At 36.6% G+C, this 18,262-nt stretch overlaps 2 protein-coding genes across 3 annotated transcripts in view; one reads left to right on the forward strand and one right to left on the reverse strand.

Annotated features, from left to right (window-relative positions):
- Nucleotides 1–8,964, forward strand: part of LOC101736859 (beta-glucuronidase) — a 52,504-nt gene extending 43,540 nt beyond the window's left edge. The window contains exons 10-15 of the mRNA XM_038012288.2: nucleotides 397–481; nucleotides 652–828; nucleotides 2,810–2,948; nucleotides 3,420–6,002; nucleotides 6,194–6,314; nucleotides 8,727–8,964. Of these exons, the coding sequence (XP_037868216.1) occupies nucleotides 397–481; nucleotides 652–828; nucleotides 2,810–2,948; nucleotides 3,420–3,601 (583 nt within the window). The 3' untranslated portion in view covers nucleotides 3,602–6,002; nucleotides 6,194–6,314; nucleotides 8,727–8,964. The remainder of the gene's footprint in view (nucleotides 1–396; nucleotides 482–651; nucleotides 829–2,809; nucleotides 2,949–3,419; nucleotides 6,003–6,193; nucleotides 6,315–8,726) is intronic.
- Nucleotides 8,955–18,234, reverse strand: LOC101736992 (uncharacterized). Of its 2 annotated transcripts, XM_004932244.5 has the most exons (11): nucleotides 17,847–18,213; nucleotides 17,555–17,764; nucleotides 17,341–17,453; nucleotides 17,044–17,194; nucleotides 16,104–16,259; nucleotides 15,878–15,995; nucleotides 15,271–15,453; nucleotides 14,452–14,539; nucleotides 13,530–13,765; nucleotides 9,493–12,925; nucleotides 8,955–9,255 (listed from the first exon to the last, which is right to left on the reverse strand). In XM_004932244.5, exons 1-11 carry the CDS (start codon nucleotides 17,927–17,929, stop codon nucleotides 9,035–9,037), a joined length of 4,992 nt encoding a protein of 1,663 aa, XP_004932301.2. In that variant the 5' UTR covers nucleotides 17,930–18,213; the 3' UTR covers nucleotides 8,955–9,034. The 2 variants fall into 2 exon arrangements, with proteins under 2 accessions (XP_004932301.2, XP_012550949.2); XM_012695495.4 differs by having other exon boundaries at nucleotides 8,955–12,925; nucleotides 17,847–18,234.
- Between the last annotated feature and the right edge of the window lie 28 nt (nucleotides 18,235–18,262).

An 18,262-nucleotide genomic window follows, 5' to 3' on the forward strand; every position in this document is an offset into this window, starting at 1 on the left:
TTTGTTTAACAACATAAAATTACATAGAAATAGAAATAATTACAAAATAGAGAGAGAAGGGATGAGAGAACGAAAAGAAAGAGGGAGAAAGAGAAAGGTATTATACACTACTCGCTTGTGTATACGACTGTCGCGCCTGCGCACGTCTCATTTAACGGTTTTATTCCACGCACTTTTTTCCACGGATTTTTTCCACGCACTTTTTTCCACGGATTTTTTCTTACGGTTTTACTATCACATTTTTTTCAGTTCGGTCGCGCAGCAAAATCCCTATCCCCTCCAAGCCTGCCGTAAGGAACTTCAAAAATAAGGCAGAAAGACCTAATTTTTTTTCCGTACATTTTATATAATTTGTATTTTTGTTTTCAAACTTTTTAATGGTCATTTAATTTTCAGTGAAGTAGTGAAACACGTGAAGTCCATGGACCTCTCCAGACCCGTCACCATCGCGATCTCGCAATATTACAACACTGATAGAGCAGTATGTCTTACTTTACCACTTTATAGTTAGTTATGTTTATGTAAATACGCAAAAACAAATGTAAGGTATCCTTTTCGATACATTTGATTGGAATCTTCATTTATTCTTCCACGTATGTGGGTCAGTTAGATTTTCGTGTACCAATTCCTTTAAGTATAATTCGTTCTCAGGGACAACACTTAGACGTCATCTGCTTCAACCGTTACAACGGCTGGTACCAAAACACCGGCGACTTGAACTACATCGTCAGTAAGGTGGTGGAAGAAGCCACCGAGTTCCACCGGCGACACAACAAGCCGGTCATCATGACCGAATATGGCGCTGACACTGTTGCCGGCCTACACTTTGTGAGTTTTATTGTATCAATTACTAAAAGCAATTCATTCACTCGTCAAACCATACCATAAGTCGCCGTGGCCTAAAGGATAAGACGTCCGGTGCCTTCGTATCTTGCGATGTACCGGTGTTCGAATCCCGTGGGCGGGTACCAATTTTTCTAATAAAAATACGTACTTAACAAATGTTCACGATTGACTTCTACGGTGAAGGAATATCCATAATAGTTCCATCGTGTAATAAAAATCAAATCGACAAAATTATAATTTGCGTAATTACTGGTGGTAGGACTTCTTGTGGGTTCACACGGGTAGGTACCACTACCCCGCCTATTTCTGTCGTAAAGCAGTAATGCATTTCGGTTTGAAAGATGTAAAGCCGTTGTAACTATACCTTAGAACTTATATTTCAAGGTGGGTGGCGCATTTACGTTGTAGATGTCTATGGGCTTCAGTAACAACTTAACACCAGATGGGCTGTGAGCTTGTCCACCCATCTAAGCAATAAAAAAAATATTATGAACGCTAAATAGATTATGAAATACATTAATGCAGAAGCGGATTACGCGCCACCACGCTACTTGTGAATTAATGTCTTTTATATAAATTCGCATTTCTCTAAGCGGCAATAGAAGCGAAAAGGCCGCCGGCATCTTCTGCGCGACGCGAGACTTTTGACCCCGTATCTCAATAGCTTTTCGGATGTGTTACATTACGTGCTACCCAAAAAAACAAAATGTGTGCAATTCACACGTGGTAGAAGTGAAACCTTCCAAAATTAAAATACAATTATCCTAAACGTCTTAAGTATATGTAAAATTTTGTCATTAGTAAATAATTGTAGGGTAGCGCCCTCTGTGAATTGATATTTTAATTTCACGTATAATCCTAAATTAAAATTCACTACAAGAGCTTTCATACACACGTTAGTATTAAAAAATCTCACAGATGGCGCTGTATTAAATAGTATGTATATTTCTGTCTCATTCTTTGCTGGCTTCATCCTACACATTTTTGCATTTGTGTCTCTTACCTGTCGTTTTTTCCGTTGCATCCGGTTTGAAATCACAACGACTCTAAAGAAGTTGTTACTTCAAAAATCTAAATAAAAATATTAATCCTTTTTCACTAGCATCCTTTCCGACTAAGACCTTAAGAATGCACACAGCACATCGAAAAATATTAGGTATCGAATACTTAAAATTAAATGAAAACTTTTTGGTTAAAAAATAATTTAATGAAAAAACATCTTTAAATGTTCCGAGTTGAAATAAGGCAACAGAATAAATAGTTCTGAATGTGCTTCATTCGACATTGTAGTTTAAAATTATTGAACCCTTTTAATGGATCAACTTATTTTCACTTATTTTGTAGAAATTGCTAGGGATTGAATAGAAAAAAGTCCTATCAGAATTACCTATAAACAAACTGCGCAAAATGCAAATAGCGGCAAATGTCAGTATTCCAACGCACCGCACTTAAGTACGCGCTAATAGAAAGTCGATCTATCGACTGTTCTTGCTCAAAGCGTTATGTAAATAAAACCAACGAACGAAATGAGAACATTCATTAGTAGGTGTCATTCGTACAAGACAGTGTATTATCTATGTATATATAGTTATAGAACTTACTGGTGATAGGACCTCTTGTGAGTCCGCGCGGGTAGGTACCACCACCCTGCCTATTTCTGCCGTGAAGGAGTAATGCGCTTCGGTTTGAAGGGCAGGGCAGTCGTTGTAACTATACTGGGACCTTAGAACTTATGTCTCAAGGTGGGTGGCACATTTACGTTGTAGATGTCTATGGGCTTCAGTAACCACTTACCACCAGGTGGGCTGTGAGCTCGTCCACCCATTTTAGCAAGAAATAAATAAAAGTATAGTATAGTATATATATAGTATGTATACTATGTATAAGTATAGTTCAACTTGGAGAGTTGAAAATCAGTTTGACGTTTAAGGATCTAGGAAAGATTATTTTATTTTAATTTCAGATTCCAGAATATGTGTGGTCTGAAGAATACCAAGTGGCGCTGATGTCAGAACATTTCAAAGCGTTCGATAAACTGAGACAGACCGGCTTCTTCGCTGGCGAGTTCATATGGAATTTCGCGGATTTCAAAACAGCGCAAAGTTAGTATTACTTAAAACCAGAACGCGCATATTCGCGAACATTCTGGTTCGGTTTTTTTTCCTACCCGTGCTGATAGCCTTGAGAGGCTATTTCAGCTTCTCCCTAACGTGTAGGTGAGCTCACGGGGCTCAAACCGTATGTGTTGCTATAACTGTTACGATAACCGATACGCAAATTTTAATAAACTTCTTGTAAATAGGTAAGGCTTCAATATTCTGTAATATTTTACTGTTTAATAACAAAGAAACGACCTTAAAGGTATATTTTATAGTAAATTCGTTCACAAATTCTACATAGAAATGAATTTAAAACTTCCATATTTCCTCATCTCTGTCACCGCTGTTTTATTTACATTCTACATTATTTATTCGAACTGCTTTTCAAACAGCGCAAGCGTGATAAAAGTTAACCTTACAGGAAGTCCGATTTCTTTACATAAATAATAATAATAAAATAACAATTCGTTGCAGCGATAACCCGCGTCGGCGGCAACAGGAAAGGTATATTCACTCGGTCGCGGCAGCCTAAAGCGTCCGCGCACCACCTCCGCACGCGCTATCTGTCGCTCGCTGTCGCCGACGGCGCCGCCAATATACCGGACCCAACGTACTACATCTCCGACAACAAGCCCACCCTACACGAAGATCTATAATTTATGCCCCAAATATCACATTACGATACAAATACATTTATTATCCAACTGAATAATTTATCATTAGCGTAACTAAGTAAAAGAACTCACGCTGACGCTTAGGTATGTGTATAATCTGTGGCTGACGCACTAAAAATTCAGAATAGAATTTCGTTTGCCCGAACAGCGCCCGCTCGTGCGTACGTTTGGCCGGATTTGGCAGAAATAAACGCCTGCATTTGATATTCTACAAGAATTTTTTTTTTTTACAAATTCAATACTATGTGCTTGATAATCAAACAGAACCGAGGGAGTTTATTTGTTAAAAGTATCTAATCTATTAATACAATGTGATTTCTACAATGAGGAAAATGCTATCGTGTAGAAAGGCACGAACTCAAAACATGAACTCGTATTAAATTTACTACATTTTATCTATCAAAGAGAGCACTGACCTGGAAAGTGTCTGGAAAAAGGAAGAGAGGCCGCCCTAGAACAACTTGGCGTCGCTCGGTGGAGCAGAAGTTAGGTGTCTTGGGCATGACGTGGAAGGAGTTAGAACAGACTGCCCAAGACTGATATAGATGGAAAAATTTGATTCGAGCCCCACACCCCAGCAGAGGGTAATAGGAAATAATGATGAATGATGATGACACTTTGTCTATGTCTGATTTTAGTAAATTCATAAAATAAAAAATATTAATAGGTACATAAGTTTTTAAGTTTGACTTAAAGTTCTCAATAGTATTGCAATTATGCAGTTGAGGTAAAGTTTGAAATTGTATATTATGGAATTATTGCTTGGAAAAAGTTACAGAGCATTGACCTTTATTGTAATTTATAACCTTATTAGTGTTTTGTTCGTTTGATGTGATCATAGTTTCATAGAAAGGCATACAGTCTTGTTATGATTAAAATCATTGATTTAGGTGCTCTGTATTAAAATTATCTATGACGAAATTAATTTTGAAACATCTAAATCCTCAAAAAATTGGTAAAAGTGTATTGAAATGGTTTTAAATCTTATGATTAGTTGAATATCGTAATAGTGAAAAGTTAATGATTGTCGTGTGTGTTAAATGTATTTGTTTTACACGAATGCACGGTTTGCCATGAATTTCTTACCAAATAGATAAATCTTTAGCTAATTATAGGTAGATTAATATACAAACTTCATATTGGTTTTTGCTATAACAACTTATTATAAACAATGTCGACATACATAAGAGCTACATCCAGAAGCGCATATCTGTATATTTCATGTATACTGAAGTATTGAAGAGGTACTTAAAGTATTGTATATTCGTAAAAATCAAGTTCAGTATAAAAAGGATTCATAGTTAAGTTTAAAAATCTTGAAATATTAAGTAAATAGAAGTACCAAAATAAGTAAGCACATATATTTATTTAAGTGTGATTAAAGTACAAAATTACTAATGTGTTTTATTGAAATTTTTAATCATTCAAATTTGCATAGAAAATTCAGGTTGGAAATCTAAGCGCTAACTCACGCAGCAGTCACCCTACTCGACAACAGTCCAACTTGACGAAAAGCCGAATTTCGCGTCGCACCTCAATGGGTTACGATTACAATTCAGCGGTAAATGTACCCGTGTATGTAGCAACTGCTGTTGAGCTCTTAGACCTTTCTCGGTGGGTTCAGGCAGTTGCTATCAAATAACCTCAGTCGCGATTATTATGCTGCCCCGATGCAGTTACACACCTACTGAGATTTTTCAATTTCTGCAATATTTGATTATTAAAAAAAACGAATTTCAAGGACGTTCCTAATGTAATTAGGTTATCACCAGTGAACCATCAAAGCAGTGCAAAGCTCACTCCTATCTGGGAATAAAAGTAATTAAACAGAACTGTGATCAAATTAATAAAAAAGACTTGAAACCGAGTCACAGACCTAAACTAAACAGAACTAAAAACAAGAAAATATATGATAAAATAAAATTACAAAATAATTTAAATATCTGAAAAAGTCTAAGCTAAGTAAAAGCGTTTTTACAATATTATAAAAACTAGCCTCATATTGTAAAACGAGTGTCAAGTCGGAACATTGCTTCAAGACAAATATAGGCAGGGTCCCATGGGAAACAAAAAACGAAATGTGGTTTTTCGGGCTCTTCCAAAAAATATAATACATAGTTTATTTGATTTATATTTTAGATTATTATACACGATTGGGCTGTATGGCTTTCAATGTTTTTGCCCATAAAGGATAAAAAAATACGATATCAATGATATCAATGACAAAAAAATGACATTAATAACAATACAGTACAATAACAAAAAATAAAACCGAATTAGGCACATAAAATATACCGAATAACCGAAATAAATATGTAACACTTAAAAAATAGGCTAAAAATATATTATGAAAATAACTATAAACTCGCTTAATTAAGTGACAGTAAGTACACAAATTGCCCTATCAAGTTCCAACCTACCCATTCCGAAATGAATTGTGGAACTTGTAGATCAGATCCTAAATATAAGTGTCCCACGTGCATGGTACCTTAGTAAGTAACACTTAATATTAGACAGATTTAAATTAAATAGATGTATAAGGTACCATTATAATATTATTATAACCATTTTCAGCTGTTCAGTCGCCTGTTATAAATTACACAAACAAAATCCTTGTATCAAACCACCGTCCCCGCCGAAACAAACAATAGGCGTAAAGCAAGCTGTTGAAAATTTATACCCTACAGAAGATACGGTACCATTGCATAGACTCAATTTATTAGGTACCCTTGTGTGTATATTATATGATAATATTGTGTTAGTAAAATAGTTACGACTAATTTAGAAATCTACCGTAGTTCTTTTGATCCAATTTGAATACAGTTTTTTTTTCTCTAGGAATAATGTGGTTTAGATCTTTACTTTTCCTTCAAACAAGTAGAAGGCAGTTTTATGTTATAAAAAAAATGATTAATTGTTTCACGCAGTTATAGTAACAACTTTAAACTCCTAATAACAACTCTTTCCAAATAATTGACCTTGTTGATTGCAATATATCTTCTGGCTTTATAAACTGAAACTATTTTCTAAGCACCTATTTAGTTTTCAGTACTTACCTATGTGAACACTGTGTAAGATCAGTATTTTTTTATAGTTTTCACCTCAAAATTGATTATTTGAAGAACAGTTTGCAAATTTATACAACAATAGTTATAAAGAATAGTTAAGTAAATCCTAAGAAATCTTCTTGACTTGTATGTAATGGTTTTGACCTTGTAAAACTGTTTCCTAAGTCCTGCAGAATACAGTGTACATTTCACTACTCTCTTTAGATATTAGGTTAAAATCTCAATTTTGTCATATAATGGATATCCCACCCTTCATTCAAGAACACATGACTGCTTCTATACAAGAATAGGCAGCAGGATGGTAACTAGGTGAGCTTTGTTTACAAGTATGCCCCACTAACATGGCATTGGCATGCTGGTAAAATAATCATAGAATGCTGCTGCATACTTTGTTCAATTCAATCCGTTAAAGACACAAGTTTGCATCTTCACTGTGAAGAAGGACCCCTTTGTTATGGCACTGCAATTCCAAGGAGTGTCCCTGCATCCTTCCGAGAGTACTTGGTACTCGGGATACTTGGGGTCGACATTTCAAGCTATGTCCAATTTTGGAGACATTTGGAAGGGAATGCCAAGTTGGTGTCCAAAATGCTGGGAATTCTCAACAGAGCTAAGCAGTACTTCACACCTGAACAAAAACTTTTGCTTTATAAAGCACAAGTCCAGCCTCGTATGGAGTACTGCTCCCATCTCTAGGCCGGGGCTCCCAAATAGCAACTACTTCTATTGGACTCCATACAGAAGAGGGCCGTTTGGATTGTCGATAATCCTATTCTCATAGATCGTTTGGAGCCTCTGGGACTTCAGTTTCCTCTGTATTTTGTGCTGTTCCATGGGGAGTTCTCTGAGGTATTGTTTGAGATGATACCATCATCTCGTTACCATCGCACCGCCCACCAACGGAGTAGAGTTCATCCATGCTACCTGGAGTCACTGCGTTCATCCACAGTGCGTTTCCAAAGATCTTTTTTGCCACATACTATTGGGCTTTGGAATGAGCTCCCCTCCACGGTGTTTCCCGAACGCTATGACATATCCTTTTTTAAACCAGGCTTGTGGAGAGTACTTGATTGTAGGCTGAAGTCCATGGGCGACAGTAACTCATTATCACTCATTATCAGGTAGGCCATATGCTCTTTTTTTTTTTTTTTTATTGCTTAGATGTGCGGACGAGCTCACAGCCCACCTGATGTTAAGTGGTTACTGGAGCCCATAGACATCTACAATGCGCCACACACCTTGAGATATAGTTCTAAGGTCTCAGTATATTGGGCTTTGGAATGAGCTCCCCTCCACGGTGTTTCCCGAACGCTATGACATATCCTTTTTTAAACCAGGCTTGTGGAGAGTACTTGATTGTAGGCTGAAGTCCATGGGCGACAGTAACTCATTATCACTCATTATCAGGTAGGCCATATGCTCTTTTTTTATTTATTTTTTATTGCTTAGATGTGCGGACGAGCTCACAGCCCACCTGATGTTAAGTGGTTACTGGAGCCCATAGACATCTACAATGCGCCACACACCTTGAGATATAGTTCTAAGGTCTCAGTATAGTCACAACGGCTGGCCCACCCTTCAAACCGAAACGCATTACTGCTTCACGGCAGAAATAGGCGGAGCGGTGGTACCTACCCGTGCGGACTCACAAGAGGTCCTACCACCAGTAATTACGCAAATTATAATTTTGCGGGTTTCATTTTTATTACACGATGTTATTCCTTCACCGTGGAAGTCAATCGTGAACATTTGTTGAGTACGTATTTCATTAGAAAAATTGGTACCCGCCTGCGGGATTCGAACACCTGTGCATCGCTTCAACACGAATGCACCGGACGTCTTATCCGTTAGGCCACGACGACGATAATCATCATCTCATCTGCTCGACGATGCTCATCTGCATACAAGGGCAATAAATAAATAAAACTCCAGTAAATCCCTTTAATGGCACCCAAAGTAAAAGCAGGGATGGTGCTACTCTAGGCCAACACCACATAGCCTAAGGGATGTAGTCACTAAAAGAATTGTTTATTTTTCAGAAAATTCAACAGAAGTTAAGAAATGTCTAGAAAATCCCCATGTGAGAGAAATATTAGAGCTGCTTGATTCTTCTGCAAATCCTGATGAGTTAGTTCAAGAATATATGCAAGAACCCATATTCACAGAATTTGTTGATGCATGTTTGAAAGTTGTTCAACCTCAATAATATCATGAAACTAAATATAGTGTCTATGAGAATTTATTTTGTGAAAAAATAAAAGTCGATAACAAAACAAATCATTTTTATTTGTTAACTAATTAAATTATCAGAATTTTCATGCAAAAAATTAGACTTATGTATCCACGCTTAAACATTTGCGAGAGCTGCTTGGAGCATATTCTCAAATTCAATTGATTTTTGCCTGCCCTCTTCGAGTTGCATTTCAAGCTGTTTGACAGCTTCAGTACAATTTCTATACTTTGAAATGCCAACCTCAGCATTTGTAATATTTTCTTCAACCATAGTACTGTCTTTGTCATCCAGCACGAGATTTTCAAGAGAATCAATATGTAATTTTCGGCGTTTAGCTAAAATAAAACACTCTATTTCATCTTCATCCTCATAGTTTATAGCTTTATGTTTTATTTCAAATAGAAGTTTATTTTCAAGTAACCAATTTAAAGTTCGAAATTCCTCTAGTAATGAAGGCTTATAAATAGCATATCTATTGCCGAAATTTTTTAAGCTATTAATTTTTTCATACACAATTACGTTCAGCATATCTATCAAATTATAATTCATAAAGTATTTTTTAAAATTCTCACATGACATATTCAAATCGGTGAGTTCATTAGGTAGGACTGTTATTACTTTGCACACAATTTCTTCGGAATTTTCTAGCCAACCAATTTGTTTGCAGTAAGTTCGAATTTGATACTGCATATTTTCAACATCCACAGGATTGAACATAAACGTTGGTTCTGCTAATTTCAGATCAGACATTAAATGTTTTATGGCCATATTGTTTTCATCACTTTTGACACTGCTTGAGATGAATTCATAAGGTTTTGGGTATGGAGAATTGTCATCCAAATACTTCTTGAATTCCAAGGCGAATGATGGATAGTTAAAATTATCCTCATTTGTAATCACCTCTGTTAATTTGTCGATTGCGGTGTTATAACATTTAACGAGTTTCGATAAATCTTTGAGAACAGAACTCACTCTGTTATCCTTTTCTATTCTAAAGTTACACCATATTTCATTGCCAAGATATCTTTGGCAGGCAGATTTTAACAAATCGATCTCTAAAGGCGGCGTCGGTGGGTAATGCTTAGCAAGCCATTTTAATGCATTTTTTGTACATGAATTTAACATGTCTGGTAGATTGTTCGAATTCACATGAAACAATTTATAGGCGGATATTACTTTGTCTTTGACAAAATCAGTTAATAGTTTTTCCAAGTCACAATTTTTTGAAGAGTCTTTAGTTCTTGGCATTACAACTGCAACGGGAATAATATGATATGGATATTTTTGCTTTATTACTTCTTGAATTCTATTTAATAAATATTTATCAGTTTCCGTGCTGTAAATTAAAATTCCATTAGTACCTTCAATTGCCTCTACAACATCACTTTTCCCAGAACCAATGAAGCCAACCGAAATAGCAAAGTCCATCAAATGATTCCAGGTATATTTTCCAACGTGTATCAGATTACTAGATTCGTGTTTTTTTCCATCAGAGAAGGCGTGTCTTATCCATTTCTCTATATTTATTTTTCGATACAACCAGCTTGGTTCCTCAGGGCTAACCATTGTTATTTTCCAAAAGAAGCATTTGTCGTAAGGATAACTAATTTGTTTCATACGTTTGAGCAGAGGAGATCGGATGAGTTCGACTATATTATATGGGTCTGGGAGAGGTGTCTGCTTCAGTTCACCAATGAATTTATATCCTCTGTGAATTGCATTCATGTTCTTTAACGTTGCCGACTCAACTGACCTCCTAAGTCGCAAAGCTTCTTCTGTAGATGTTTTTTCCGTTAGCCATACGGGTGTATCTTCTAAGAGACAACGTCGATTGTAATTTCTGAGATAATGTCTTCTCCAAACACTAAACCACTTTCGGCGTATTTTGTCGGTCCAAAACATTTCTGCTTTCATTTCGGAATTACATATTTCATTACATAGCTCTGTCATGATTTCTTCAGTCACGGTGCCAGCATATTTGACAAGTTGCTGCAGACGGTCGATTTCGTCTTTCATTAGCTGTTTTACAGTTTCATTTCCTACTTCGTTTACTAATAATTCTACAAGTTCATTGGACTCTTTATCTACAGCTTCAAGAAAACGACGTTTTTCTTCTTCGGCTTTCCTTTTTAGCTCAGCTTTCTTTTCTTCTTCTTCAAGCTTTTTTCTCTTTTCTTCTTCTATCCGCCGTTCCTCTTCTTCCCTTCGTCGTATCTCTTCTTTCATTCGTTGGGCTTCCGCTGCAATTTTTCGTTTTTCTTTGAGCACCTCTAATTCTATTTGCCTTTGATATTCTCGATCCCGCAATTCTTGTTCTTCTGCTTGACGTTTTAATTGTTGTTGACGCTTTTCTTCCTCTTGCCTAAGATGCTCTTGTCTAATTCGTTCCACTTCTTCTAATTTTTTTGCCTCGTCGTCATTTTGATTGAAGTCATAAATTTCCCCCTTTTGTACATTGCTCAGAGAATTCAATATGTTATCAGCTACAGTTTGTGCTCTATTTTTACTATGAAATATGGAGTAGGTTTTATCTGTTTCATTGGGAGGTACGGCAGTTGTTGCGCTTTTAAAAAGAGTGCCGGGCGATAATTTATTTATTGATTTATCTTCTCCGTTCAATTTGTTAAATGAACCACCATCTAAAACATGCGGTTTAGAAAATATGCTCTTGTCTGTTTTGCCAAAACCGCCAAATATATTCTGACACCTGGCATCCGACTCGTCTACCTTCTCCGGCTTTGCAAAAATACTGTTACCTGCTGTATTTTCATTAAATTTGGTGAAGTGAGTAGCATTTTTCGTAAATATATTATCTTTTCCAATACTAGTATTTTTGTTTTGAAATATCGAGTCGGCAATGTTCTCCTTTGTTTTGTTAGTCATTGCTTTGGCAAATATATTATCGCTAGCTGGTAGAGTTTTAGGTTTTGTCTTTATTTCGGCATTAACAGTAGTACTGAATAAACTTCGTGAATTTTGGGATGGATCTACCTTTTCATTAACCTTCTGGAAAACACTAGTATTGCTATTACTTGGACGAATGTATGTTGCATTTGATTTCTCTGGCGAACTGCTTTTGACTTCGAATGAACTTCTTCCATGTTGCACTTTGAATTTGCTTATAGCATCTGTTCGAATATTTGAATCGACAGTGTTTTGCGGTTTCGAAAAAGAAAATACATTTTGTGAATCGCAAGAAAAAATCTTCTCTGGCGACTGTTTGATTATTTCTGTTGGTGCTACGGGTATCGCCGGTTTAAAACTAAATAACTGACGGCCTTTCGTCATTTCAGGCACACCTTTGGATGGTGAACTGGACGGCGTCTTCACTTCAGGTTTAACTAATAAATTCACTTTAGCCGTGTTTACAAAAGTTTTATCTGTTTGGGCGAGCCTCTGAATTTCAGCTTTTAATGCTTGTACATCTTTATTACTATCGTTCACAGTATTATACCCTTGGTCTTCGGCAATAAGAGCGGACTCTTTTAATTTTCCGTCCGAGTAAAAACTTGTGTTGAGCACGTGATTTTTATAATCCTGCTTCAGTATGTGCCCTCCAGCAATAACTTCGCATACAGAACTTTGTCTTTTACTCTCGATTAATTCAACAGCGCGTTCGATCGCATAAGGATCGCTGTCTTCAATAAACTGATGTCTGTCGAGTATTATTGAGAATTCTACATCATCCGATTTAGAAAATCTCAAGCCATAGTGACTTATGAAGGATCCCATTTGTTCTAAGGACTCAAACGCGAGTGCATTCATGAGGTCGCTCGCCGGAAACCGAGAGCCACCTCTTGGAGCGTAGGCTTTGACAATCCTGGCCAAGGCTCTGGCGCGAACGTCATTGAAATATCGAAGTAGAATACACGCTTGCAGGTATGTCGCCTTCTCACTCACTAGTCGAAAGAATCTTACATAGTTATTATTATCTAAGCAATTAAATATTTTTATCGCCAAAACTATAGGTTCCGATTTTTGTATCTCGTCCGGAAGTTGCTTGATCTGTAACAAATAAATTTAGTTTAAATTATATTATATATTTTATACATACGTAACTGCTTACAAACTCGTGGATCCCAAAAGGAAACCGTAGCAGTCTTATTATTCAAAATACGTAATTTGGGTTCAAACCAAACGTTGAGCATTGATTAATATCAACATTTAAAACATACAAAAAATAATTTTGTTAACTGTTATTTAAATTTATTCATCTTTAATATTGGATTAATTGAACCTTCATAGCTACTTTTTGTTTTTTTTTCTTAAGAATATCTGCTTACCTACCTATATAAAGTACAATAATAGATGTATTGACCATTAAACAGATAGTTCGATCATTGAAGACATGAGTGGATGAATGGGTTAAGTACCATTTTTAAGATTGAGTTTTTACATCGAATGAAGGTGCTGTGTGCCTGCAAACCATATTAGACCTTAACAATCCTGGTTTAAAGGCTATTTTTAAAAATTGCATGTGGTAAAGGATTTATGAATGAAGAAAAAGTACAAGTAACATAGCTTTGTTATCCATTTTCTCAAAATTAACAAATTGTATCACCCCTTCATCCACTCATGTCTTCAATTAACACTAGTAATTTCAACTAACCTCCCACCAAAAGTTGGCATCGCCGAGATTCAAAAGTGCTATATATCCCCGAAATTCAGCTTCGTTGGGTTTTTGCTCCGGTCCCACGTCCGCGTACATGTGCTTCAGAGTCTGGAGACACTTTGTGAGGTTGTCGGTGTTCAATTTCTGATCAAACTGCGTGTACTCGAGGTCTGCGAGGCGAGCCGCGCAGTGAGCGTGAAATCGGGCACACATCTCGACGAGACGTATGGAATCTGAAAATATTAACAACGCTTTATTATTTCCATCTCACCCGTGATTCGAACGTGTTGTTGAGCTATCGGGTTTTAGTTGGCACAACTCCTACATAACCCGCCTAACGCCTCTAGAGCGTAGTTGATGTCGAGCGATATCTTCGGGTTCCAAGATAAGGTCATCATCATCATCGACCCACAGTCATACACTGCTGGACTTAGACCTCTGTCAATTTACACTACTGAACCCTGTCTTTGTGTCTCCTATCTCTAAATGATCCACCTGGCCGGGAAGAAGACATGCCTGCCGACATGCCTTTTTTTATTTATTGCATAGATGCATGGACGACCTCACAGCCCACCTGGTGTTAAGCAGTTATCGGAACCCATAGACATCTACAACGTAAATGACGCCACCCACCTTGAGATATGAGTTCTAAGGTCTCAGTGTAGTTACAACGGCTGCCCCACCCTTCAATCCGAAACGCATTACTGCTTCACGGCAGAAATAGGCAGGGTGGTAGTACCTACCCGTACGGACTCACAAGAGGTTTGACCACCAGTGCGCAATCTCAAACAAAAAATGTTCACTATAGAGTGATCGGTACCAAACTTCGTCATAGTCGGTAGAATGTTTTTGGCGTAAAAACGATACCGACAGAATTACTTTTATGCTTATATTATTAGTTGGTATATTGTCTATTCACCTGCACAGCACAGTGCCTGCTGCGTTATATCCTTGCGAATACTACGGAAACGATCCCACATGAAGTGAAACCAGTCGGCCAATGACACCTGCAAGAATTTTTTTTATTAATTTATTTAGCGATAGGCAGCGGCTTGGCTCTGCCCCTGGCATTGCTGTAGTCTATGGACGACGGTAACCACTCACCATCAGTTGGTTCGTATGCTCGTCTGCCTACAAAGGCAATAAAAAAAATTATTTATCTTTCAATCAGCCAGAACAAATAACATAGCTAACATATCCCAAACGGTAAGCCTCATATGACACACTTCACATTTCAGTTCATGTTACATCACAAAAAATGGAAACCTATCGATCCAATCTTAGGTTTAGGCTCCAAATATGGCTATGGTACCAAGTATAGAGACAGACGATCCAGATCATAAAATATTCAAAAATAAAAAGGAGTCCATTTAAGTTTGTTCACCTGCCAATGCAATGAAGAAGACGAGACAGCTACTCAGTGTAGTACTCAGTACTGCTAATTAATGAAAATTCAGATTACAGAGCAAATTACTTTGGCACCTAGACCGTCAGAAACTATTATTAATGTCATGATTAAGAATCACAGAATATAACATTCGAATCCATTGTTGTGTTACTACAAAATATTTAAACTACAGACAAATTATACTGTAACATTGTGTTTTAGGATTTTTGTCTGTTGTAGGCATTATTAGAAATACGTTTCTTTTCGCCTCTATTTAAGTGATTTTGCAATATCCTACATCATATTACAGTTCCTCATAGTCAGCGGTCCATGTGTATTTATGAATGATACCTGTCTCGTGGTGTCTGCTATTTCGTGCAGTAGATATGAACAAGTCTTCATGAGGACAGAAGCAGGTCTCAGTTCATAGCACATCGGTATCTCCTGGTCGGCTGAGCTGCGACTGTACTGCTTCACGGCGCGCCATGGCTCGAGTTCCCCATCAGAACCCAGCACAGTTTCCAAAGTCATCACCTACAATTAAATACATGATATATGATTTATTTGTGGTATACAGCAGCACAATACAAACACATGTATCTTCAGAGAAAAGATAAAATAACAAATGCGCAAACTATTATAAAAAAATATATTGTGGAGTCAACGCAGCATCAATTGCGTTTGAGTGGCAACTACGTGGCAAGAGAAGACCTGGTCGTCCTGCACAGGCTTGGCAACGCATCGTAGAGAGCGATATGAGGACTGCCAGAATGACATGGAGTAATGTCAAGGAGCAATCGCAAGACAGGGTCAAGTGGAGACAGCTTATAAGGGCCCGATATAGCAGCAGGGTACCCTAGGACTACAACAAACAACAACAAACAAACAAAACTTTCACACACTTCGTGAATAGATTATAATTCAGTTGTAAGAAACAATACAAATAGTCTTTGATTACCTGATGTTCGGCTTGTCGATGCAATAGCTCTTTTTCTGGACACATATCCGGACAAGTTCCAATAGTGGCACCACCAACCTTGAGACGTGAACCTGCACCGCCCCATGCTCTGAGGACTCTGTAAATGAATACTTGATGTAAATTAATGAGAAAAAAACAAAAACAAAATGTGTGTGTTAAAAATGAATCTATCATAACAACTCAATGAATTTTTCCGACAAGATACCTGTCCCTTGCATCTAAAGTTCTCCATTTCTCATCAGGAGTTAATGATGTTCTTGAACGCAACTGGTGTAATTCGGCAGCCGCTTCAAATGTACTCATACTTGTTTGTGTAGATGATACTAATATTGGTGATTCTATTCCGCTAGCCATCTGTGAACTATATGTAAATATCTTAGGACAGTATAGTAATAATTTAAAATACACAATATTATCCTATACATGTTAAATCATAAAAAATGATATTATATGCTTGTTTTTAATTATATAATTAACATTCAGTAGTCTACTAAAGTTTTGGAAAAGTCAATCACCTAATAGCTGTGATTGTTCATATAATCATGTACTGATTAGAGCCGAGGGCTATCCAGTAACCATTCAATCTTAGGTGGACCATGAGCATGTTTGCAGATCTACTCCAATAAAAAAATACTTATTTTTACTTAACATAAAGCTTACACAGCCTACTAAGTAGACAGCTTTGAGCATGACTCAAGTCATTCATATTATCCATATATGGGTAATGGCAGGCTTAATTTATTGATTTAAGCAGAGAAAAAGAATTTCAAAAATACTAGAAATATAATTACACACCCTAATTTCATCTAAGGCTGAGGAAGAGATAAAAATATACACACTTATGAGGTAAGTGGGCAACAAGGTAGATAATTGTAGATAATATATTTGATCTTACAAATTTGTGGCTGGTAGCCATCATACAACAACACAAGATATTTGAGAGATGTATAAAAGTTCCTAACAACAACATTGTGACTGTGGGTCTACTAAGCAATATGAAAATCTACCCTTTGTTATATATCTACAGTATCATAGCTACATTGGCAGAATCAAGTAGCACATGGTACTTACTTAATTAACATGCATGCATCACAATCTGTAATTCACTAATTATGATGAATAAATACTCTGAGCATAAAACTTACGCTGTAGTAGTTTCAACTGACTGTCTAGGGACCTTTGGAACAATAGTCTTTTTTACAACTAAATTTTTTTTGGACTTCATAGTACTCTTGTTGATTTTCAAAGGACTTTTTGGCAACTTGATTGACATTGATGAATTTTCAATATCCATTGCTGCAAAATATTTAGTACTATTATTAATGTATGATGTGATTTTACCCATTTGACAAGTTAAAGTATTAAAAAAACTAATATTATTTATTGAACTATCAACTGTTGATACATTTTTAGTAAGCAAAAGTCTTTGTTAGTTTACGTACGTTTTTGACGTGGAACTCTATAGACTGGCATGCCACTCAAAGCTGACAATTCCTTTTCTACTTCAGGATCTGGTAGCCAATCTGGATCATCAAGCAACATGCTTTTGCGTCTCCTACAGATGTTATTAAACACATTTTATAGTATTAAAATACATTTTTTCCAAAAAATTACAAGTATATAGTTTATTTTAAGTGAATTAATAACAATACTCACGTTCTCTGCTTTGAACGAGTCACATCAAACATAAAACCATCAAATGCACCAGCATTCAGTACAGCACGCTCAGCCGAGACGGGCTCTTCATACTCTACTATACACATCTGTTTCTTTGGGAAAAGCCTGATCTTTTGAACTCTACCAAATTTACTGAAATGCTTCTTGGCTGTAGCAGCTTCGAATAAGTCGTCCGGAACATTGGAACAGCTGAACAAACAATAATATGAGCTTGAGTAGAACTAAGTACAAAATGTGTACTTAAATTGTTTCAAATTTAAAAATAACGTACGTGATAGATGATTTTGGATTTCCAAAAGGCTCTACCCCAGGACTTTTCGGTACCTTACGGGGGAAGGCAGGCCCCGGGTCCATTATTACAAAATCGCAAAATTACTGTCAATAAAAATAACAAGTGAGGCCACTGTTTACCCTCGATATGACTTGTTTTTTTTTAACACAACTTCCAGGTTATTTCGTTTAACACAAATTTGTCACCAAAAAGTAATTAAACATACTTCCTATTTACACAATATTGGTATTTAACAATATGACGCTCATCACACTGAAGTTTAGAACAGAATTTATTTAACACTTTGTATAATTTAGTTCTTTAAAGTATTAGGTAGGTAGGTACCACCAAAATCATGAGCGTTGACGTTGACAGTTTAAAAGATAACAAATAATGACAGATTGACATTTCAGAAC

This window comes from Bombyx mori, chromosome 8, assembly GCF_030269925.1.
Source record: "Bombyx mori chromosome 8, ASM3026992v2".
NCBI lineage: Eukaryota > Metazoa > Arthropoda > Insecta > Lepidoptera > Bombycidae > Bombyx > Bombyx mori.